Source organism: Acanthochromis polyacanthus, chromosome 8, assembly GCF_021347895.1.
Source record: "Acanthochromis polyacanthus isolate Apoly-LR-REF ecotype Palm Island chromosome 8, KAUST_Apoly_ChrSc, whole genome shotgun sequence".
NCBI lineage: Eukaryota > Metazoa > Chordata > Actinopteri > Pomacentridae > Acanthochromis > Acanthochromis polyacanthus.
In genome coordinates this window covers 1527162-1551231 of record NC_067120.1, presented here as the reverse complement: position 1 = coordinate 1551231, position 24070 = coordinate 1527162, and the positions used below count along the sequence as shown (strand labels likewise).

The following is a 24070-nucleotide window of genomic DNA, read 5'->3' as shown; positions in this document are numbered from 1 at the left end:
GTAATCCGTAACTCTTACCCCGATCGTCCTCAGTTTGTCATTCAAAATCCTCTCTCGTCTTTCTGTCTCTTTGTTTCGTCGCTTCTCCAGAGTCTCCCTTTGGAGACGGTCTGAATTTAATTCAACGTTAAACATTTTAACCCGAAATTCTAAATGAATTATCTTAAAAACGACCCCCAGTAAAGTCTGAACACGGACTGTTACGGAGACACGGCGAAATTACGCTTCCAAACATATTTGTTGCTAAGAAACTGGAACATTCGTGAGACTGCGTGAGATGTCGGCTTTTTCCGGAGTCTTAGGCAAAAGCCTCTGATTGGCTCGTTTTCAAGGCTTGTAAGCCAATGAAAACTGAGTAAGAGTCCCAATGCTGCAGTGTAAAAACCATAGACTGTAAAATATAGACTGTAAAATAACAATACTACTTATAATGATAATAATAATAATAACAACAACAATAATAATATCTTTATTATTCAGTCTATGGTTAAAAACTACACCATAGGGAGCAAAAGTCCTGTCCAAATGCAACTTCAGTAAAAATACAGATTCATTAGCAGCAACATGTAGTTAAAGAGCAGCTGGTTAATTAGACCACACTCTAACACATGCTGGTTTTTTTGTTGTTGTTGTTGTTGTTTTGCATGACCATCACAAACCAGGAAACAAATTTAAGCACATTCTCTGCAAATTCAATATTTCCTTTGGTGTCTTTGTTGTACATCGTCCAGAGAGAAACCCGTTTTATCTGAAGATGCTGTTCTGACTGTAGTCAAAGCTAATGAAGGTCTTAAAAACAACAGATGACTAATTCTTCCGTAACTCTAAAAACCTCCAGGTCTTAATACCTGACAGCTCAAAAAAGTTCATGTCTTCTTGTTGATATTTTACTGAGTGTTCGCCGAAACTGTCAAGCAAGGTATTTAACATCCATCTATTCACCTAATGTCTGAACAAAAGAATCAGAAACCAAAATGCCTTAAAACCTGACATTAGACTGAAGCAGAGTTTACACTCACAGCTTTAAGAAGTTATTTGAGGAAGAAAATAAAACATTAACCACTTTAACAAATTCATTTTATTTCCAAATGAACAAAACAATATAAAGTATTTTGACATAAACCTTTTTCTCAGAACTCTGAAGAACTGAAAATACAAGTCCATGAAGGAAGTCCCAAATATTACTGACCTTTTTCTCAATATCAGAGCTCTGAGAACCAACAAACACAAAAACTAAACACTCACCAAGAACCTCCAATATGCACCCAAAAAGGAAATAAATAACAGATTTTAGGGACCTGCACAGCGGTAACCTGTCAGTCAATAGCTGACCTGATTTCATTTTTATCCACATAAATAACAAAAAAACATTTTTACCAATTTATTGCATCACCAAACGCGTCCTTTCCACAACCCAACCCTTCCAGAAGCTCTGCTGATCCAGAAGTAAAGCTGAACACACCTATTTAAACAGTGCTGCTAAAAAAATGTCTGAACCATAAATAACAAACGCCAGAGTACAAAAGATTTAAACCCAGCATCCATGACTCATTAACCAGTGAACTCTGAGCTAAAGTACTCGAACTTCTGAACAGTAAAACTTCACCTCAGGCACAAATGCTTCGAACTCTTCTCTTAATCCACTGACCCTCATTGGCCTTTCACTTCATTTACTTTTCATTACAGCATCACAGATGATAATGAATGTAGAAACAGTAAAAAAAAAAAAAAAAAATACAAATTATAAATAGTATGTGCACTCGACTGTGTCAAAGGTACAGCGTAAAATTTGTATAAATACCTGCGGGAGAAAACTAACAGAATTTATTGTTTTATGGCTAAAAGTCAGTGTAGCTAAAACACCATCTAAACTGTAAAACAAGTTAAAGCATGCAGCCAAAACGCCCCAGTTTTTAATACGAAGCAAATCCAAACATGCGTCTGCTGTAGTGTTTGCTGGGACAGAAAATATGAAGGCGTCACCGTCTGGAAAGACTGAAGAGGAGGGAAAGGGATTAGCTTTGCTTTTTCTAAATGGCATCATGGTATGTGTGGAGTAATTAGGCAACCAGCCGGCATTTCACAACTTCGTTTCAAAACAGCAATATCCAAAGCACCAAACCCAGGGCCGCTCGTTGTTCCGAATAGAAAACCTTTGGTGTTTTTCTTAGTCATCTGGTACAAAATGCAACTTCAGCAACCAGGTTAGCAGTAATCTTTGAAAGTAGCACATAAATAGTGGAAAACAATCACTTGCTACCATAAAGTCCACTCATAAGGTTTACAAAATCCTCTGCTCTTTTCCTTCCATCCTGAAAAGTGCATGTTTAAATTATTACAGGAGTCATCACGGTTTCTTTTACATTTTACTCATTCAGGGGTTTTTATCCACTGACCTATCAGCAGAGAAGTGAAATCACACACACACACACAGTTCAAAATGCTTTGATGACATTTTGAATTTCCCATCGTTGGCCAGAGCATTCCTGTATGACAAGCTTCCGGTCTTTAATTTCCAGGCATCTTTTTGTCTGTCTGTTCTTCATTTCTTTGCCCTAGAAAAGAGAATCAAAGAATGTCAAGAACATTGTCACTATTTTAAGCTTTTAAAGAAATCAATTCTTTTTTTTTTTTTTGAGAAACGCTTTTTTTGTCCTATGTTTCCTGAGTCACAGACTGAATATAAAAGATGGTCTGAAAAATGAAGCAAACACATTTAACCTGCATTCTGTTTGACAGCCACCAGGGGGCGACTTCTGTTCTTGCATGAAAGTCTATGAGAAAACTGAGCTACAACTTCTCATGTGATTTGCTATCTTAGTAGATATTTTCCTTAAAAGTATATGGTCTCAGCTGCAAATTTTGAGTTTTTTAACACAACCTGATGCTTATTTTGTAAACAATTATCAGACTAATAATAAAATAGATGATAAATCAGGAAGTATGACTGTCCGAAAACAAGTTGGTTTCCAAATTCTAAACTCTAGGCTTCCAAGTGGCGGTCCATTCATCTTTTACATACCCCCTGAGGCCTTAATACTAGTCTTTCTTGTAGTACCTGAGTGAAGTCCCAGTATATCCCCATTCCTTTCTGCATAGCCTCTTTGCAGTTGTACAGGCCGGGCTCGGTTTCCTTTTGGCCAGCGTCGGTCAAACATCGGTTGTCGTTGTACTTGTGGGACTTGATGCCGCCAATGTAGAGCTCACCAGTTCCTCGGAAATATGTGTACTTAAAAAAAGAGACAAGTAAGAAAGCAGAACTGGCAGTTAAATAAAGTAACTGTAATGGAGAGACAAGCTTTCTGATTTTGGACTACAATCAGGATACTTGGCAACCACGTGGGTGTTTCACTGACTTGAGGTCCGTAGTAGTAGCAGTTGAAGGCGATGGGTGTATGACCTGGTACCGGACCTTGGTCTACACACATGTCAGCATCAAGATTCTTCATCTGTCGGTAGCAGAAAAAACATTATGAAAGCAATACTCCCGTTAACATACACACTAAGCAACATCTAAAAGTAAACGTACTCCTCCATATGCAAGTAGGTCATCCCAGGGATCCAGCTTAGGATAGACATTGTCCAGGTACCATTTGAAAGGTTTACAGTTCAGCCTCTCTCTGAGTTTCTTCCTCTCCGAGATGTCTCCTATGTCAATTCCATGATTCTTCAAAAGGCAAATCATAAGGAAAGATTTAATATGTTAAGACTGCATCAGTATGGAATAAATTTCCTATCATAATTCAAGAGTGTTTTAAATTGATTTGAGGGCAGCATTTATCGATTTCATTCTCAGATTTCGTGATATTGTCTCTCAGAACTCTGTTCTCGCGCTCAAATTTGCTCTGCGTGCTCAAACTGTGTCCTCGCACTCGGTTACGATGCTGCTCGCGCAGATTTCTTGCGCTCAAACTCAAACTCTTCCTCTTGCTCTCATGGAACTTCTGCTCACAGATCTCTGCTCTGCTCTCAGATTTTTTTGTGTATCAACGCTGTCAACCAACAGAAGGCCGGCGAGCTTTGACCAATCACATTATCCCTGTTTGTATACGGGTGCATTCGCTGTTTTTCCGAGGAGCGTCGCATACGGGCGTGCACTCTTTCAACAGGTTTTATCCACTCCCTACCTCCGGGGCTGTAATAAATGAGCAAACAACGTCACTATCCTGACGTTGTTTTCTCCACCAGCACACCTCAAAGAGCAGTGTTCGATGCCGCTATTATTATACAATATAGCCATTTTAATGAGAAGCTTGGACGCTGTTGTATGTATTGAATGATATTTAATCCAACAGTGGTCACAAATGAAAAGAAATCACATTTATTACAGCCCCGGAGGTAGGGAGTGGATAAAACCTGTTGAAAGAGTGCTCGCCCGTATGCGACGCTCCTCGGAAAAACAGCGAATGCACCCGTATACAAACAGGGATAATGTGATTGGTCAAAGCTAGCCGGCCTTCTGTTGGTTGACAGCGTTGATACACAAAAAAATCTGAGAGCAGAGCAGAGATCTGTGAGCAGAAGTTCCATGAGAGCAAGAGGAAGAGTTTGAGTTTGAGCGCAAGAAATCTGCGCGAGCAGCATCGTAACCGAGTGCGAGGACACAGTTTGAGCACGCACAGAGCAAATTTGAGCGCGAGAGCAGAGTTCTGAGAGACAATATCACGAAATCTGAGAATGAAATCGATAAATGCTGCCCTCAAATCAATTTAAAATGCTCTTGAATTATGATAGGAAATTTATTCCACACATCAGAGACTTGAAAAACATTCAGAGAGGCCATCATTTTGCCAATTTCTGGACCCCAATTTGAAGTACCTCAAATGGTAAGTTCCAGGCCAAGTTGATGTTGTGCTTGTATTCATCCATCCAGATTTCTGCAACCCTCAGGGCGTTTCTCTTCATGGCAGGACTCAGGTCCAGCAGGTAGGGCTTGTGGTAGCGCTCGATGTGGGCGATCTTGGAGCATGGAACTACTTCAATACTGCCTCCACATGTCCACACCTACATGAGCAAAAAGGGACACCTTCCAGTTACTGATTTGTCACCGCTGACGACAGTGCCAATGATAGACCTTAATTTTTTTTGGTTTAGTCTTTATCGTAAGAACAAAATAAATTCCTGCTAGCTGTAGCCTTAGATTTATCTTAAACACAAGTACAGCATCTTTGGATCTCTCTGCAATAAAGCTAATGAGCTTATTTCTCAAAATATCAACTTTAGCTTCAGCAGCTAATGCTAACATAGGAAAGTCTGGTTGCTGACCTTGGTTTGACATCCACCCTTACAAAACAAACATGCTAGCGGTAGATTTGCCGACATTTTCCAGAAAATGTTGCCACAAGTTTGCCAGTCTTGGCCACTAGTAGCAAACTTCCTGCAACATTCTTTCAATAATGACAATAACAAAGTTTCATGTTCACTTATTGTTTGCCATAAGTGCTAAACCTTTATTAACCTTTTAGTAATAAGTTTGTCATTAGCTGGAAACATGTCAGTTTGGATAGGATTGCCAGCAGACAGTTGTAGTTCTAAATTCGACAATGATGCCACACATTTGCAATAAGGTCATATTTCCATAAGCAAAACAGATCTGTGGCAAACCATCAGTGGACTTCTGGCTAGCTTCACGGAAAATTTATGGCAGGTGTAATGCAGGTTTACAGTAAATTCACATTTTATGTAGTTGTTACAGCATATCAACGTTGATTTTAATGGTTTGTACTTTAGCCTCACAGGAAGAATAGAATAGAATTTGGTTGCTCTTCCTGTCCAAAGACATGAATGGCACGTTAATCTAAAACAGCCTTGGGGGCAAATGTTAGCATAAATCATTAATCACAGCAATCCAGGAAAATCCATTTTGGGCAATGCAGGCTTTTTTAGGCTTATCAGACAGCAAACACTGCACACTTGCTTATAAAACTATGAGGCAAGATCTTACAACTCTGGATAGTTATTGAGTAAGAGCAGGATTCATTTTATCCCTCTTTATCAACAGCTGTGAGGTAACCAGCTGGGTGTAAGGATTGGGACAACTCTGTTGAAACCAGGATCTGTATTCTTTCGTGCTCTGACTTGGCCTGGCGCTGTGTCATCACATGAAAGATCTAAGGTTTACTCACGCGAATTCCCAGCTCAACATTTTCTCCACCGTACACTTTCATTCCCTCGTCGAGAACTCCAATTTCCCCAAGAAACTTCCTGTCAGCAACTAGGATTCCCATGACTGACGGACTTCTGGAGTGAAAGAAGAGAACTGTGACTATGGAGTCAAAGATACAGGTATGAAGACCATGGGGTTATGTTCACTTTGACTTACTTCCCAGGCAATGAATTGTCATTTTGTTTGTAATACTCGGGCATGAAACCTTCATACATGCACCACAAAGCCCAGTCGAAGGCGTGCGCTGCTGGTTGGTACTGGATGACTTTGAGATCATCAAAGTTGACTCTGTCGAAGACGGGAGACACCACTACTGTTCGGTCAGCTTTGATCTGTGTCAGCAGAGGTTCAGCCCTGAATGAAGGGAAAAGACAAGAGCCAGGTCACATCGATGCAGCAAACCTCCACATTTTAAATATTGACACAGTAGAGTCGCAGTGAGTAGAGACAGGTGGAGCTACATTTTTATTTGTGCAAAATGACTGTAACTTATGAAAGGGAGTTGGCATATGTTGTTTATCAGTGCCAGTCACTCCTTTATTACCTCAATGACCACAACGAGAAGGCTTGTTTGTTTTAAATTGTTCAGTCTATAATTAAGTTTAGTTTCATTTTTCCGCAACCCAAGTAAACATAGGTGCAGCATTTGATAGGCAACTTTAGAAAAGTGTACAGATGTGACTAATATCAGTCTAACAAGTCAGTTTTTTTGCTTGTGCTCAGGCTTGCCGCACCATTTCACTTAGAAATGAGTCTGACTAAATGACTGCAGTCTAAGCAGCACCTTCACTACCTCCACCAACACAGCGGCCTTACGCAAGGTTCAAGTGAAGCTGCTCAGTCGCCAGTAGATCAGACTGTGGTTGTACGAGGATCAGACAGCAGTTTCGTGGGCAGATGAAATGTGTGTAACAATATCAGAGTAAACAGTGTTTCTGATTGAAATTATCTAGGATAACTACGACATCGGCTAACTGGAAGCAGGTTGTGTTTGATAGATCATTCCCAAAGTAAACTTCAATGCACAAGTATGTCGTAATGTTGTCAGTGGTGGCTGATTGCCAGACTGAAAAGTTAAAGCAAATTTCAATATAAGATTGGATTTCAAAAACAATGAGGCTTGTATCAGAAGACAAGGTAGAATTGGTGCTGTAAAATAATACTAAAATCTTTCACTTGCACCGGGAAAAAAAAGGGAAAACTAGAACCTTCATGGTTGTATTCTGGTGTTACTTTGCCCTTGCAGAAGGAAAGGTCACTGCAAACCAATATAAAGATGTTCTGAGAGAGTCTAGCAGTGATATCTGCATCCTGATGGGAGTCTCCAGGATAATCCACTGGTCACTTAATGGTTTGATGTAAATTATATGCTGTGACCTTTCCAGCCACCATTTCTCAACCCAATGGACACATATGGGATATTTTGGACCGACAAGTCGACCATCATCAAAACACCAAATGAGGGAATATTTTTAGGAAGAATTCTTAGGTAGAACATTTGTAAGATACTCTTTAGGTTTTTCCTTTGATTTGTCACCCGTCTGTGCACATAAAATGACTCATTTTTTGCCAGATTCCTACCACAGCTCATGGACTTCAATGTGAGCGTCCAGGATGGCCACCACGTCAGCGGTAGCCGCCTTCCAGCCAGAGACTCTGGCATGAGCGAGGCCTCGCTGCTCGGTGTGTCTCACTCTGGTAAAACGAAGGTTTGGGTTCTGCTCCTGCAGAGACTTCACGTACAGGTCAAGGTCGCCCTTCAGGTTCTCTGGATTGAGAAGTGAACACTACGATTACGAGTGAGCAGATAGCTGACTTTTAGAGAGTTTAGATGAGGCTGAGACAAGTTTCCATGAGAATTAAGATGAAGATTTGTTAAAATCCAAGCGGAAGCTGCTCTGATCACAGACATGCCTCACATTTTCACAAATTACAATATGTTTTTATGTACAGTGGTCCTGTCTTCATTGCTGTTTTTGAGAAAATCCGATTTAAAATTGCAGCTGGTGATGATGTAAAGACTATAGTATATACGTTTTTTCTCCCGTGTATTGGAATTTTCCGGACAAAACAAGTGAGAAACTCCATTTATTATCCTGCAATCCAGCGTGACACCTCCACTGTTTGCAGGGTTGAGATTAAATTGAATGAAAAGCAAGAAGTAATTTGACTCTCTGAGAATTTTGATCATTTGTTTAGTTGCCTAGAGTTAGGCGAGGCCTCTGCTAGGAGCCGGTTTACTTTGTGTGGTGCAAAAAAAACATCGACTCTGACTCTTTCCAACAGCAACAAAATCCACCTTAAAGGAACTAAAGCTTGGAGATAAACACACGTCTTGTTTGGTTTCTGTGTATATTTAATAACTGTCAGATTAACCAGGGGGTTTTATGCTGGAGTTTATCCTGTCTAAGAGCTTTAATGTGCTTTTTGTCTTAGAAAACCTACTGTGTTAATCAGTGAGCTTTGAATAGGTGTTGGTACTTTGTTGGAAGCTGGGTCCAATGTTGGTGTTATATTCATAAATAAATGTGAAAGTGAAATGCTCAAAATGCTTTAAAAAGGTACAAGTTAATTTGTCAAACTATGTAGTCAAGAGTTCTACAACAGTGCTAGTGATAAAGTGCAAACAGCACCACAGCTTAAAGTCAACAGTAGCAGCATCCAAGAAGCTTTGGTTGATCATAGAAGGTTTTGAAACCAACCATTTGAGCTGTTGTCGTCCACCATTATGATCTGCTTCAGGAGGTTCTTCGGCGTGCGGTCGATGATACTGCGCAGGGCTCTTTTGATGACCGACAGCGCTTCGTTCAGGTAGATGAGCACCACGCTGAGACTCGGCAGGTCCTTTGGATAAGTCTTTTTCAAGCACCTGTTCAGACAGAGAATCATGAATGAGAAGAAAAGCCACCATCTTTTGCATTAGAAGGTTAAAAATGCTCCATGTTCAGACAGTATGAGCAGGAAGTTAAAGGTGTACCCTGGAACTCGGGTGTCTGGAAGAGGTCGATCCAGAGGGAGGCGATCGCTGAGGAAAACGTTGTATCCGTACTTCTCAAACAGAGCCTGCGCCTCCCTCTGGTCGTCCTCGGACAGACCGTCCCCCCACTGCTTAAACAGGGCAGATTTAGGGAACAGTTTCTTGGACTTCTCTTTGTCGGCCTCCTGCTTGTTCTCTGGCTGCTCTTTCTGACCCGACTGCTTCAGGACTATCGAATTTATCAGCTCTGCAGCTTTTTCCCGCTTGGCTTTGTCCTCTTCCAGCATCTTCTGCATGTCATTCTGCTTCTTCTCAAAACCTTTGACGACGTTGTCTTTACAAGAGAGAGATTAAGGACGACAGGGGGAAGAGAACAGCAGAACAAAAGTTTGATCACTTTTCCTGAAAAATCTAGATATGAAAGATAGATTTAAATTGCAGTCATGTTGACTAAGCTTTTAGTGGGAACGGTCATTTTTCATGAATGTTTTTCCACTAAGATGATTAAAAAATGTTTACAATAAAGGGTTTTTGTTCTGCAGTCTGTACTGAACAAACAAGTTGCTTTGTGTGTGGAGAACAGGATTTGTAAGCTGTGGCATCTCCATAGTAACAAAATGCTTTATTCATAACAGTATTGTGTGACAAACTTTATCAAAAGAAACTGCAGCGCCTATCGATTTGTCCATATTACAATTCTGATAATATCCAGACTAATTGTTCAGTCAACTTGAAAATAAAACCTGTTATCTGAAATAGATTTATATATTCTATATTTCTAGCTTCATGCAAATTTGCCAGTTTTCTAAGTCAAATGAAGCAGTTTTCTTGACATGAATGTCAGAAAAAGCTAAAACTCAAAACTCAGCAAATTAAATAAAATATCATGATTTGTTGTCATTTTGCATTCAATATATATTGTATATATATTTTATAATACTTTTAGAATCCTTATTTCTATCACCAGATCATCGTTATCGTCTTAACTTGTAGTGAAAACGTGTTAAATCTGAGCACGGTGCATCCACGGCACACTGTAAGAAAACGCTTGGATATTTTACAGTGAAAAACTGTCAAACCACGACGGTAAAAATCTGCAAACTTTAAAACGGCTCCAATTTATATCCAATCTACACATCACTGAATTACTGTAAATAAGTTAATCGGGAGAAAACTGTATTTTTTTTAGGTTTTTCCTCTTGCACAGTTATTAAATATGTAAATAACATTCAAAACTATAAAAAAAAAAGTATTTCTTGAAAAGAATGCAGTTTTTCACAGTTAAATGTACATATTGTTGGGCTGATAATGGAAACATGTCAGAATATTTATAACAAGTTACATTTCTGCATTTATTTCATGCAAAAAAATACTAATTGTACCCATCAGACTAACGTACTTTTGTGTTGATAACGGACATATGGTTTTTATATTTATGACAGCTGTAACCAGAATCTTTGCATTTACAGAATGTCATTGCTAAAAATACGCACATTAAATGCTAAATATGCTAAATATCACAACTGTTGTGCTGATAATGAAAAAAATGTTGTAATATTTATAATAGGTCAATAGGTTTTATGTGGTATTTTCATGTAAATATTCAAGTAAGAAACTTTTTTTGCAGTAAGCACATTTTTTAACTGTAAAATCCACAATATCAATATACTTCTTTACCGCAAATGGAGAAAATGTTTTAGTTTTACAGCAGCTTTCTGCCAACAACAGTTCTATTTCTACAATGCAGCAGAAGCGTTCATCAGTGGTCGGACTCACGGAGGTTGCTGATGCTCTCCTCCAGGTCAGAGAAGCTCTTGGCCTTCCGAGGCTCCAGCTGATGCTCAGAACCCGCTCTCTGCTCGTACCCACTCTTCAGGAACATGCTCACGTACAGGACGAGCATGACGACCACCAGGACGAGCACCGGGCACTTCAACCCCACCACCCTCATGCTGCTACCTCCAGGACCGAACCTCCAGCCAGAGAGGAGAACCTTCAGGAACCTTCAGGAGAGCTGAGAGGTTACTGGTCTGCAGCTGACATGATGCTTCTACATGCTGATATTTGGGTTTTGTTTGAAACTTTCCCTCTGAGCTCAGACAGCTCCGCTGCTGCTGCCGCCGCCTGACCATATTAGGCACAGGTGTTCCTCATAAGTAGCTGACGTCACGCCGTCCCCTGCGCTGCACGTCCAATCAGAACAACCGGAGCTGGAGTTTTAATAAAACAGATTCTAACCGGGTCCGTCAGTAAACCAAAACAGAGTTAGAATATATGGTATATTAAATATATAGAAATGTCTATTAAAGTAAATATGTGAGTTTATTGAAACTTCAAAGACCTGCTTTAAAGTCCAGCTTAGCATGCTAACATTAGGAAAGGCACTACAGGAGAAACAACAACAACAACAATAATAATAATTTTCTTGGGCACTGAGATTTGGCATGTTTTGTTAGAAGAACATGTCTTCTCTTAGAATAGTAGGAAAAAAGAAAAATCTACATGACCGGTCAAACATACGGACACACTTTCTTCATTCAGTGCTTTTTATGTATTAGTATTATTTTCTACATTGTAGATTAATACTGAAGATTTACAACTTAATTCCAAATGAATTGAAATGGAATTAAATATGTACACGAGGTATTTTCTCATCAAATGAGCAGTTATGTGTTTAAAATGACACGGCTATATCACTGATTATTTCATATTTGTTTATTTATGGTGTTTATTTTCTATTTTATTTGTAAATATGCACATAAATAACTGTTGGTGGAGATGGAGAAGGGGTTGGAGTAAATAAGCTGATGGTTGTTTTGTTGTATTTTATTTTGTTTTGAATGTTCTGATTTGTTTTTGTGGGTTTTTTCTCACGTTTCCAAAATAAAAACATTCATTCATTCATTCAAAATACAGCTGTATGTGTATTTTCCCTTTTCCAGTAGTTTAAGAGAAGAAGTGTTATCCAAAACATCATGAAAAAATGTTTTTTTTCTCTAATGTTAGCACGCTAAGCTGCTGTGTTCGTGTTGAGAGCAGGTCCCGCTAAACTGGAAAAGGCAGTGTCAATGAAAACATCGGCTCACTTTAATGGATGTCTTTCATGGTAAACATTTCTACTTGTCAAAATGGATAAAGCCCAGGTAAATAAACGATGACTGCATTTCATTTCGGGGAGGGTCAGCTTTTGTGCGTGTCTTCATGGTTTATTGGAAAAGTTCATTGGAAGTGAGCCATTGTGAATTCCACCTGTTCTCAGTGCTGTGAAATGTCAAAACACCTGCTGTGAAAATGGTCTGTCCCCGTCAAACTGGGTACCTGTGTGACCAAGGTGTGTCCAAGAACTTTATCACCTCGTTTTACGCTGACGATAGCTGTGTCTGACTACTGACTGGCAATTCACATTATTTCTTATTCTTAAAAATAAACATGCAGTACACAACGGAAGTGAGAACACTCTTGTGCAATATCACCTGGAGGTTAATCGGTTCAAATTCTACGACTACATTGTTTGTAACTTTACAAACAGGTTATTTCCATTCACGAAAAAACACAAATCACACATTTCAGAAACACAATACGAAAATACAGTCCCTGAAGTAGAACTATATGCAAAAAAAGTGTACCATAAGTTTTATATTTTATATTCTTCAAATGATTCAATTGGAATTAAAAATTGCTATTAATGACTCAAAATCTGTCCAAAATAACTTCTAAAACAAGTTGAAACTAATCCAAAATGACTCCAAACCTGTTCAAAATTACTCAGAATTTCCCAAAACGTATTAAAAATGGTACAAAATGACTCAAAATATGTCCAAGATTTTAAGTCAATTTTGACCTAAAAGACCCAAAAGAAGTCCCAAATAACCCTGAACAAGTCCCAAACTAACCTCAAAATTTGTTCCAAATGATTGAATATGTCCAAACAAATTAAAAATTGCCAACAATGATTCAAAATCTGTCTAAAATAACTTGCAAAACAAGATGACATTTTTAATTGCAGTAAATGATTTTTCATTTTTCAATAATGAATTGAAACTTCTGTTCAGTGTCCTACATTACTCAAAAATCATCCAAACTGACTGAAACTTTATCCATTTTGAGTAAACATTTGTCCACAGTGACTTGAAACCTGTTCAAAACTACTCAAAACATGTTAAGAATGGTCCAAAATTTGTTAAATCTTGTGCCAAATGACTCAAAAGAAGTCCCAGATAACCCTGAACAAGTCCCAAGAAATGCAAAGTTTCTTCAAAATGATTCAATCTGAATTAAAAATTGCTAGTTTCTTCCAAACAGCCACCCTTTGCATTGATTCCTGCTTTGAACACTCTTGGCATTCTCTGGATGATCTTCATGAGGTGGAACCTGAAATCGTTCTCCAACAGTCTTGAAGGAGTTCCAGAGATGCTGAGCTCTTGTTGGTCCTTCTGCCTTCACTCTGTAGTCCATCTCATCCCAAACTATCTGGACTGGGTTTAGGTGAGGTGACTGTGGAGGCCAGGTCATCTCCATCATCTCCTTCTTGGTCAGATAGTCCTTCCACAGTCTGGAGGTGTGTTTGGGGTCATTGTCCTGTTGGAGAATAAATGATGGTCCAACTAAACCAGACTGGATGGGATGTCATGTCACTGCAGGATGCTGTGGCAGCCATGCTGGTTCAGGGTCCTTCAGTTTGGAATAAATGCCCAACAGAGACCATCACACTTCCTCTTCCATGCTCCACGGTGGGAACCAATCATGTGGAGACCATCACACCTCCTCCTCCATGCTCCACGGTGGGAACCATGCATACAGAGACCATCACACTTCCTCCTCCATGCTCCATGGTGGGAACCAATCATGTGGAGACCATCCGTTCACCTTTTCTGGTCTCACAAAGACACAGCGGGTGGAACCAAAGATCTCACATTTGGATTTATCAGACCAAAGCCCAGATCTCCATTCCTGGTGTTTCTGGGTCCAGACTAATCTCTTCTGCTTGTTGCTTTTCCTTAGTAGTGGTTTCTGAGCAGCTATTAGACCATAAAGGCCTGATTGGTCAGTCTCCTCTGAACTGGTGTAGAGATGTGTCTGCTACTAGAACTCTGGGTGGCATTTATCTGGGCTCTAGTCTGAGCTGCTGTTAACTTTCCATTTCTGAGGCTGGAGACTTGGATGAACTTCTCCTCAGCAGCAGAGGAGACTCTTGATCTTCCTTTCCTGGGACAGTCCTCATGGGAGCTCCAGTCCAGTCTCAAAGACTGGACTTGGAGATACGGGAAGAGAGGACGAGGCAGAGAGAGAATGAAAATGATAGATGGACTTAAATCATGGCTACACATGGAACGGGCAATAGTCACAATTCAGAGAGCAAAAGACCAGAAGAGCTGGAGAGAAATGATCACCTACGCTGAATGGCATGGCACTCGATTAACTTGGAGATACATTTAAAGTCCTTGTAGGTTCCTGGGTAGTTCCTAGATTGTTCCTGGGTTGTTCCTAGATGGTTCTTTGTCGGTTGCTGGGTAGTTCCTTGATGATTCCTTATGTATTCATTCAAAGTTCTTGAAATTTTCTGGACTGACTGACTTTCAGTTCTTAAAGTAATGATGGACTATCATTTCCCTTAGCTGAGTGGTTCTTGCCATAATATGGATTCTAACAGTCAAATAGGGCTGTCAACTGTGGACCAACCTGACTTCTGAACAACACAACTGATGGACCCAACCCCATTAAGAAGGCAACAAATTCCACAAATGAACCTTGACAAGGAATACCTGTGAAGTGAAAATTGGTCATGTAAATTCCTTGTTTCTTAATGTATTATCTACTGATGAATCAGAATGCATCCAGTTCTTTTCACATAAAGCTTTCCTTCTAGGTGTTGGTGTTTATCAGCCGCTGGCAGTCGACGTATTATTTGCATCCACCAGTGCATTATTTGCATGCGCTTCCTTATAACCTACACATTCACCCTGTTTGTCTGATAAAACCACAGAAATCTTTCCACACAACTTAACATGCTAACATTTTGACAGAAGGCTCTTGAACTCCAGCCTTCCTGAGACTAACACTCACAGGTTGTTGTACCACTTTTGTTAGTCTACGTCCACAAATCCTCCCCTTGTTTTTGCTCCACACTATTACCTTGACCTTCGACTTAGTGGCTCAGTGAGATGTGTAAATCTATTTTTCCCCTCTGCAAAGCTTGTGTTGGCCTTCTGTCCGCCCCTTAATCCCCCACATGCCTCCTAAAACAGAACTAGAGACATGGAAAGACGAGGATAAGTCTCACTGTGTCTCTAGTACAAGACTATATCGCTGCAGCCTGGAGCCTCCCGTGTGATGGAGCTCGTCTCATGGCGCTCCTCTGGTGACAAGGAAGCCACACCCCCAGGAGTTCTTAAATTTCAGAATAAAAACTTGCGTCAAATAAGACCGTTCTTTATCTAGGGCGACCAAATTTCCTCTTTGTCCGGACATGTCTTCTTTTCACGTCCTGTCCGAGCGGGGTTTATACAATGTTGAAAATGTCTTTCTCACAAACATCACTTAAATTCTCTTGCGCTTTCCACAGAATACTACGTACTTACACAGCGTCAAACTACAGGTGGCTGTGCTAACACTGTTACCGTCCCAGTGGATAAATGGGAGGTGAAGCACAGGTGGAGTGTGTAAAGTCACAATGAAAAGATAAGAGTAATTAGTTAAAAAAAAAAAAAAAAAAAATGATGTATGTTCAGAACCTGATATGTTATTTTATTGTACAGCTTGCTATTGTGTATTTTATATTTAATATATAGAGAGTTTTGTTAAATATACAAAATATTTAAAATAATAAAGCTTGTTGAATAAATTCTTCAGAACTTTATAAATTTCTGGATGCAAAATTCAGGCTAGGGATCCCCCAAATAAATACTCAGCATAACCTGTGTATATAAACATATTCATGGGCATGGTGTTTAGATTTTTTTGTTGCAGACACAATCATTTTGCATGAAACAAGTGAATTCCATTAGAAGTACTGTCTGAATATCCATCATGCAGCCTTTGAAGGTGCAGTTGCATTGAACGCATTATACCATAGAGTACATGCTGTTGTACAAACCCACACCATGAGACAAGCGCCATCACACTGGAGTCTGCAGGCTGCAGCCATACTCGTCACCCATTGATATTTCTTTCTTTCTTTTTTTTTTGTCTGCAAGTCCGCTCAAAAATGACACCAACCACCCATGGTGTCATTGCTTAAGCTTCATGTGCAATTTTTTTCTTCTTTGTGACTGTGACCATCACCTGTCCTCATGGCAAATTAACCTATCATGTTTATTTCAAGCTGTTTCCTACATTATGCCATTGAGGGCTGTGCACACCCAAGTGAAACATAAAACAAACACAGGACAGACAGAAAGGTGAGGCATAGACAGTGTTCTAAGAGAAAAGGTGCATTTTATTTGTTTGTACTCTTTAATTCACACCTTAAAACCAGTTACAAATCTAAGACCCTTCACAAACACCAAATACGACAAAGTCCCAACTGGATCAATCATGAAGATGTCAGGAGGCCACAAGAAGGATAGATAGAGCAGAGTGAGATCCACAGGCACTAACCCAGCAACCTCCACTGACTCAGCAACCGGAGGAACACACTCTATTGAGTTTTGGTAGGTGCCGGTGTGGTGGGTCTGGCATGCATGAAAACCTCCACCAAAAGGAGGGAGCTGTCCCCTCCAGCCCAAGGAGGTCCACCCAGCCCCCCCGCAGGAGCCACCAAGCGGAGACCCAGCCCAGGAGCCCGGAGCGACCCCCCCCCCGACACAGCCAGAGCCCCAAGGCCCGGGCAGCAGAACGGGCCATAGCAGACCCCCATGGCGCCCCACCGGCCCACAGCCCCAAACCCCCCCCCCCACACACACACACACCCATACCACCCCCCTCCCCCACCATGCCGCCCCCCCAAAACCCACCCCCAACACCCCCTTCCACCGCCCCACCCCTCGCTCAGCCACCCCCCCTCCCGCCAGACCGCCCTCCCCACCCCACCCCATCCAGCCACACCACCCACGCCACCCCTCCCACCCCCAAATCCGGGAGGCCACCCGCTCACCGGAAAACAGCACCAAGGGACCGGGCAACAGCACTGCAAGGGCAGACGAGCCCAGCCCACCCCTGGCCGCCTGGAGAGATGTGATCCTGAGGGAGGGAGGGAGAGGAAGGAGCACCAGGGGAGGCACAACAACCTGGGCCCTCGGGCCCGGCAGGGAGAAGCCCCGGAGGTCACGCCAGTAAACCTATTGTGAGTTACCCTGTTACTGAGTTCACCAGTTCCCCGGCTGGTGAACACTAGCCCTGCACCGTGAATGTGACCCACCCAAGTGTATATACAAGTGTGTGTGGTTGATCTTTCTTTCTTTCTACTCAAACACTCACCATAGCAGGTGGATCTCAACACTTACAAGCTCTCATCAGGAGCAATACAGGATAAGCACTTGTTGTATGTGATGTGTGAAATCAATGTGCCACATATCATGACCTTTATCTCTGCATCTTTATTCAGAGATACACATGCGTGCAAACACAAGCAAACACTAAGACTGAAGCTGGCAGAACTGGCTGCAAAATCCAGGGTGGGGATCCTCAGAATAAACACCCCGCAGCTCATGAGCATGGTGTTATGATTACTGGTGGAAGACACAGTCATTTTACTTGCAACAAATGAATTCCATTAAAAGCACAGTGTGAATACCTGGGATGCAGCTTTTGAAAGTGCAGTTAGATTGAATGCAGGTTTCTAGCGAGTATTCTTCAATGTAACTGCTGGAAAACTTGCTCCAAGTAGCAACACCTGTATGATATTGTATGATATATTACGGGATTATCAACATGGACTGCATTTCATTTGAGACATGCTGAGATGTTGCAAGTCTGCAATTTATAAAAGCAGCATTTTTACTCACTGTCAAGCCACCGAAAGTGTACTCTCTTTCTAAAAGACTCATTGGAGACAATGTCTCTGAAAGAGGAGCACACTAGGGCCAAGGTCAGCAGTGCTGCATCACCATCTTGGAGGACCACCTCAAGAAGTATGTCCTCCAGACATATTCTTGGCATCTGAAAAGAATATAGATGAATGTCAAAATAACTTATAGTCCTTTTTCATTAATAGTGATGTATTTTAGAACAGTGATTTGTACATCACAATCAGTTCCTTACTGACCTCCAGGATCCCTTGTGGATGTACAGTTTCCTGAATAAGCACATAATTTAGTACTTTGATACTTCATTAGGTAAATTAGTAGTATACTGTCCCAAACCTACTATTATATAGGGTTAATTTCAACCACACTCACCGATTCTTCCAGAGGGATTGTCCTGGGCCTCTTTGCCATTTCAATTTCCACTGTTATCTGGACACAGATAACAATTACTGACTTATCTCAGGACAAAAAAGATCAGTTAAAAATCAATTACCCACAAGCTCATTTTAATATGTCAGTAAAAAGTTATATTACTCATAAAATAAAGAACCTTTAACATGCAGGCCATAACATTCCTGGTATCTATAAAGCATCCCACATTTACTACATTCTTTGCAGTAGGTGTGAACACCTAAGAGAAGAGCAGTTGGTCAGTCTATTTTCCAGGAAAAGGAAGGGGGGGTTGCCAAAACACACAGATGTTAGCTTACCTTTCAGAACACCTGTCAAAGACACAATCTGTGCTTGTTTTGTGATGAGCACTGGTGGGCCAGGAACTATGTCTCCTGGACATGAAGAGCGTACAGTTTCTCGTGGAATAAGCTTTTGTGGGCATTCTTCATTTTTGACGGATAGGACATTTTCTGGTAAAACAGGTGGGTACTTTTTCATGGAGTGAAGATATGAGACCATCCTGCGTAGTTGATTATCTTCAGGAGGATATCTTATACCCACATTTTCACGTAATGGTTCTGGCTCACCCTCTAAAGTTATGTCTGTGCTCCGTACCTTCCTGAAGAGACGACATTGGGTCTCAGATGAATGCCATTTGGCCATGCATTTATGAATGCACGACATTCTTGGCTTTGAACATGGACAGTGCCATGTATTCAGTCTTTTGTCGTAGGTGACCATGACTCTCCCAAGTCGGCTATAATAGCTTACAGTTGGTTCAAAGACTGATATATATCGTTTGCATTCCGACTTCATAGTGACATCAACTGTGGCTGGTACACTAGCAGCTTGAGACACTGGTGTTTCTTGTTTTCTCCAAACCACTTGTTTTTAACCATATCACTTAATGTTTCTTCATGGAGTGCAGTCTGGATGGCATTTGCTGAACAGTAATCCAAAGAGCGGATATGATGGCACTGAAATGTCGTTAAGCCACTCCGAACAGCAAAGTCACAGTCCTTCTGGCATTCACTGGACTCACACTTTACTTGATGCAGTTTCCCCCAAGTTTTCTTTTGTACATGCAGAGGCACAAGTGGTCCAATAAAGGATTTTTTCACAGCATATATCCCATTCCTCTCGCACATGGCATCAAGATGGAAAGAAGCATTGATGTCTCTGTGAGCAATGTCAGTATGTTTTCTGTAAATGTGTTTCTTCATGTTTTTTTTTTAAGAATCTTCAGATTACAGTGTTGACAAAGAATAGTTTTCAATTTTTCTCTGCGTACTCTGCAGGGGGGTTTGTCCATGCTGGGACTGATTGGCAAAGATGTTTCTGGTAGTGTCCTACAGTCACTAGATGTATCCTCCTGTACGTCAGGGACGGAATCACTCACTTCTGTCTTGTCCTGGGCACTCTCCTCTACCTGTGAGAGAGAAACAGTCACAAAAAGAAAAGTTGTGTCAGCATATTCTCTTAAAATAACAGAAGACAAAAGGACCACCAAAATGGAGATGGGCTGGCATAGAACATTGTATAAAGAATTTTTCAGTATATAAGACGCAAAACAGTATGTTTTCAGTCTGGTCCGGAACAGGCTCGGGTTTATGACTCTGTTATGTTTGTTGCACGGAAATCATTTATACTGTGTTGAACTTTGCCACTTTCCAGTGTTTCACTGAGACTCAGACTATTTTTCTTTTCAATTTTCATATCGTTAGGATAAGGTCTTTATCTGGCCTAGACCAGAACATACACCCCATATGTATAGTTTTTGACAAACACACACACAAGTCCTCACCAGTACAGACATTGGCCGGCAGCTTTTTAAGTGCCTCTCTGCATCCTGTCTTTTCACTTTCGTTTCAGAACAGAAAGGGCGGTGAAAATGGCCACTGCGTCCAGGCCTGCAGGCCTGATGACATTTGGTTATGTAAAAATCTATGAAGAGACAAAAACATCATGTCCAACATTGTGTGCGTTCCTTGTAATATAAAACTAACGAATATCTGACATAGGCAGTGATGACAAGTAAAAAAGTGATCATGGCACAGTACAAAGTTGATAGAGGGGAACTAACCTTCATGTTGGAGCGCATTTTTTTTTATGCACCTCCAGGTGCTGTAGAACCGTAGCCTTTGACAGAGGCTTGTACCGGCCAGTGGGGCACAGGGGGCAGTGGAAGAGGGCACAGCACACTGTGCATCTTGTCACCTGTGGTGGGTTTGTTTTTTAAAAAACACTAGGGTGGATCTGAAGGAACAATATAGGGAAAAAAAAACAGTAGTCTGTTGTCAAAAATTGTTTTAGGTTTTATTATTATTGTTTTTTTTGGTCAAATGGGGATACAATATAAATTTGCCTGTCATATTAATTTATATTCTCATTTATTATTTATTACATTCAAGAAAACACACAGTCCACATTCAAATCAAAAATCATGTTTCATGACATTCAAAAGGAGTTGGGAGGGGAAAAATACACAAAAATAGTAATAAAAATTAATTGTAATTAATTATTTTCTTGTCATACATTCTCTTAAACTGAGAATCGTGTTCTGATTTATTCCAGTTTAACGCTACACACTGAGACACAATTGTCTTTACAACAGTTCTTGCATATTCATGTTGAAAAATGATTTTCCTTCAATGATCATTGCCATCTGAATGCAAAACAGAGGTATTCTGTATATTATTCTTGCCGCATTTTGCCCTGAACATAACAACAAAATCTGTAAAACACCTAGACATACTATATACATTTCATAATGGTGACTTACTGAACAATAATAAATAAATCATGCCAATTAAGCAGATGATTTCATCTTGAAAAAAGTTGAGTTGACATTTATAGGTGGACAAATGATAATTTAAAATAAATAAGTAAATAAGCGAATTCTTTCTTTGAACATCTTCTCATGAGGGACACTTTACTGAAAAACACTTTCATTTATCAGTAAAAGAGTTCGCAAAACACTGCTTTAGGTAGCTAACATTAGGTATTAGCTTTAAAAGAGGCAACGAACGTTTCCTCAAACAAAGACGTAGCTACGTGTTAGCCCACGGACACCTTACAATTCAGATGAAACGTTAACGTTTCATTCAAACGTCTTATGTATTAAATGGATATAAAAACCGGCCTCTCTGGGAATTTACCTGTAACACCATCGCTGACTGAAAGCACGGCTTTAGATTTTTGACCGTGTACACTTCCTGTTGTACACGCCCACACCATGAGACGAGCGCCATCATGCGGGAGTCTCCAGGCTGCAGCCATGCCCGTCTCCTCTAGTAAGGAATTGTTTGGCAACTGGAACTGAAGCATCTCAGGTTTTGTAAGCTTTTTGTGTCATTTTCCACATAATTTGGGTTAATTATAGACTTAAAATTGATGGTTTGTTTGCCCTTAGTTAGACACAATAACACCAGCTTAGAGAATAAGCACTACAGCCCACAAACCAGCAGTGTTGAAACATGGTTGTATTCTCAACACTTATGTTAAAGTTTCATAACAGTGCCCACAAAGAAAATGCAGATAGCGCTGCTGTTTATGATGTATGGTCTGATTTACAGCACAGGAACATTCTAAGAGGGAAAAAAAGGTATTTTATAAAGGAACACATGAGGTTGTTTACTTACAGGATGTAAAAAAACAAGGAATTAGAGTTGCAAATAGTCTATAAAGGCAACAGTTTGTTCAGTGTTTTATGGTAGTATAGACAGCATGATTGTTTTTGAACAATGCCATGATCATGCAAATGATTTAAATCCAACATATTAGCCCTTATCTATACTTGTCTTCATTTAAATTACATGGAGGACTGACCACTTTGCTGTTTTCTGCTGTTAGAGGCCGTTATGTGATTTTGTTGATTGTGTTTCCAATTTTTAAAATCTCTCCCACAATGGAAAAAGGAAAAATGCTCAGATTTCAAGGTCCTGCATTTAAAAACTGACTGAAGCAAGGAACTATAAGCACCTTTAAAGTCACTAAATGAGTTTTGTTTTGACATCAGATAAGCTTTAAGTTTCATGGAAGACTCTTTTCTTGGGTTTATCCACCGTCAACGCTGTCAGGTAACCTACTGCTGTTAATAATATAAAGTTCAATGTTCAGTATTTTAATTGAAAATAGATTTTAGGTTCAGTGAAGAGTTCCTTCTCCACTTGCAAATGTTTTTGAGTTTGTACCTGCAGGCTTAATTCGTTCCGTGTTGAATTTGCATGTCAGGCGTGAGTTCGTTAGTTTTCCATTCAAAAGACCAGCAGGCCACACTTCAAATGTTTTGTCTGACAGTTGGCCTGTAAAAGTCGTATACAGCATGCTGGAATACACATCATTGCTCGGAATAAATCAAATACTTATACATCTGAATGGATCAGTTGATCAGTTACTGTATTCATGACTCGTTTCATCTTCATACAGCATCAGTTTTTTTATTTCATGGTTTCAGGTGTGGTTGTTGATGAGTTTATTCTTCTAAAACTGATTTGATTTAGGGTTCTTTTTGATTAGAAACGAGAATGCAGACAGTGCAGTTTATTACAGACTATAATAGTACCACACTAGATCTATTAATAATAAAAGTTTTGCTCAGAAAAGTGTTTGTTAATTGACCCTCATCAAACATAGTGCGACTCACTTCATTAATCTTGTATCTGTCGGATGCAGGATTTGATAATGGGAGTTTGACTGGTGTGTGTCAGCTCAGTGGCACTCCTAAAGGCGATAACAATAATAACAATAATAATAATAATACACCCATCTCTGCCAGAGAAAAACATGCTGAATTAATCCGGTGTAGTGTTGCAGAGAGATGAAGGATAAAAGACGGTCTGCGTCGTCAGGCGGATCCACCTGTGGAACACATTCACAGACAAAGCAGTGGGAGTAGCATTAAAGCACGCCACATCAGGAAAGTCTGAGTTGTTGAATATAATTCATGCATCTCTGCTAATATTAGGTACGGCTGTTTGCATTAATTTGGGAATAAATAGAGCGACACACTCTGAATAACCTGCAGCAGACTGATTGAAACGCACCACGCACCTGTGAACAGCCTTAAAATTTGACACAATCTCAAATGTTATCATGAAATATTTGTGGAAAATCGTTTCTGTGTTTCTAAAGGTGTGGCTGCATCAGACAGACACAAACAAAAGATTTTTTTGTTTTTTGTTTACAAGAAAAATTAACAAAACTAAATTCTACTGAAACGACCTGATGCTCAAAATGTCTTGTTTTTATGGAACCAATCAATTTTAAGTTTTTAATAGCTTTTAAAAAAAAAAAAAAAGATTTGTTTAGTATTATGGCTGTGAATGTACTCAAAGAAATTACACCTGAAGACCTCAGAGTGATTCTTAATGTAATATACATGCAAACGTATGGAGTGTCCAAAAACCATTTTCCATCATTAACATGAATCTATGTCCTTTACTATGTTTTTATCAAATTTTAAAGCATTTTAAACCGTCCAGGGTAGGAAATGTGCTCTGAGAAGAAACTTCCTTCCCTATTATGATGAAAGGCATTTGTTTGTGGATTTGGCACATTAGAGCAGAAACA

At 40.1% G+C, this 24070-nt stretch overlaps 2 protein-coding genes across 3 annotated transcripts in view; both read right to left on the bottom strand.

Moving 5' to 3' along the window:
* Nucleotides 1-297, bottom strand: part of ribc2 (RIB43A domain with coiled-coils 2) — a 31471-nt gene extending 31174 nt beyond the window's left edge. For both annotated transcript variants that reach the window (XM_051952225.1, XM_051952226.1), the window contains exon 1: nucleotides 19-297. In XM_051952225.1, the coding sequence (XP_051808185.1) occupies nucleotides 19-135 (117 nt within the window). In that variant the 5' untranslated portion in view covers nucleotides 136-297. The remainder of the gene's footprint in view (nucleotides 1-18) is intronic.
* A 2055-nt stretch (nucleotides 298-2352) lies between these two features.
* On the bottom strand, nucleotides 2353-11649 carry LOC110962367 (probable polypeptide N-acetylgalactosaminyltransferase 8). The gene is made up of 11 exons (XM_022210306.2): nucleotides 10920-11649; nucleotides 9144-9477; nucleotides 8869-9035; nucleotides 7748-7934; nucleotides 6323-6520; nucleotides 6126-6240; nucleotides 4819-5004; nucleotides 3530-3667; nucleotides 3357-3449; nucleotides 3059-3229; nucleotides 2353-2555 (listed from the first exon to the last, which is right to left on the bottom strand). Exons 1-11 carry the CDS (start codon nucleotides 11092-11094, stop codon nucleotides 2436-2438), a joined length of 1884 nt encoding a protein of 627 aa, XP_022065998.1. The 5' UTR covers nucleotides 11095-11649; the 3' UTR covers nucleotides 2353-2435.
* Between the last annotated feature and the right edge of the window lie 12421 nt (nucleotides 11650-24070).

Excerpts from the sequence above, each read along its gene's own strand:
- LOC110962367 (XM_022210306.2), bottom strand. The coding sequence starts at position 11,094 with ATGAGGGTGGTGGGGTTGAAGTGCCCGGTGCTCGTCCTGGTGGTCGTC. Across the intron at positions 9,478-10,919 it reads GGAGAGCATCAGCAACCTCC|ACAACGTCGTCAAAGGTTTT; the intron begins GTGAGTCCGACC and ends TCTCTTGTAAAG. Across the intron at positions 9,036-9,143 it reads CCAGACACCCGAGTTCCAGG|GTGCTTGAAAAAGACTTATC; the intron begins GTACACCTTTAA and ends CTGTCTGAACAG.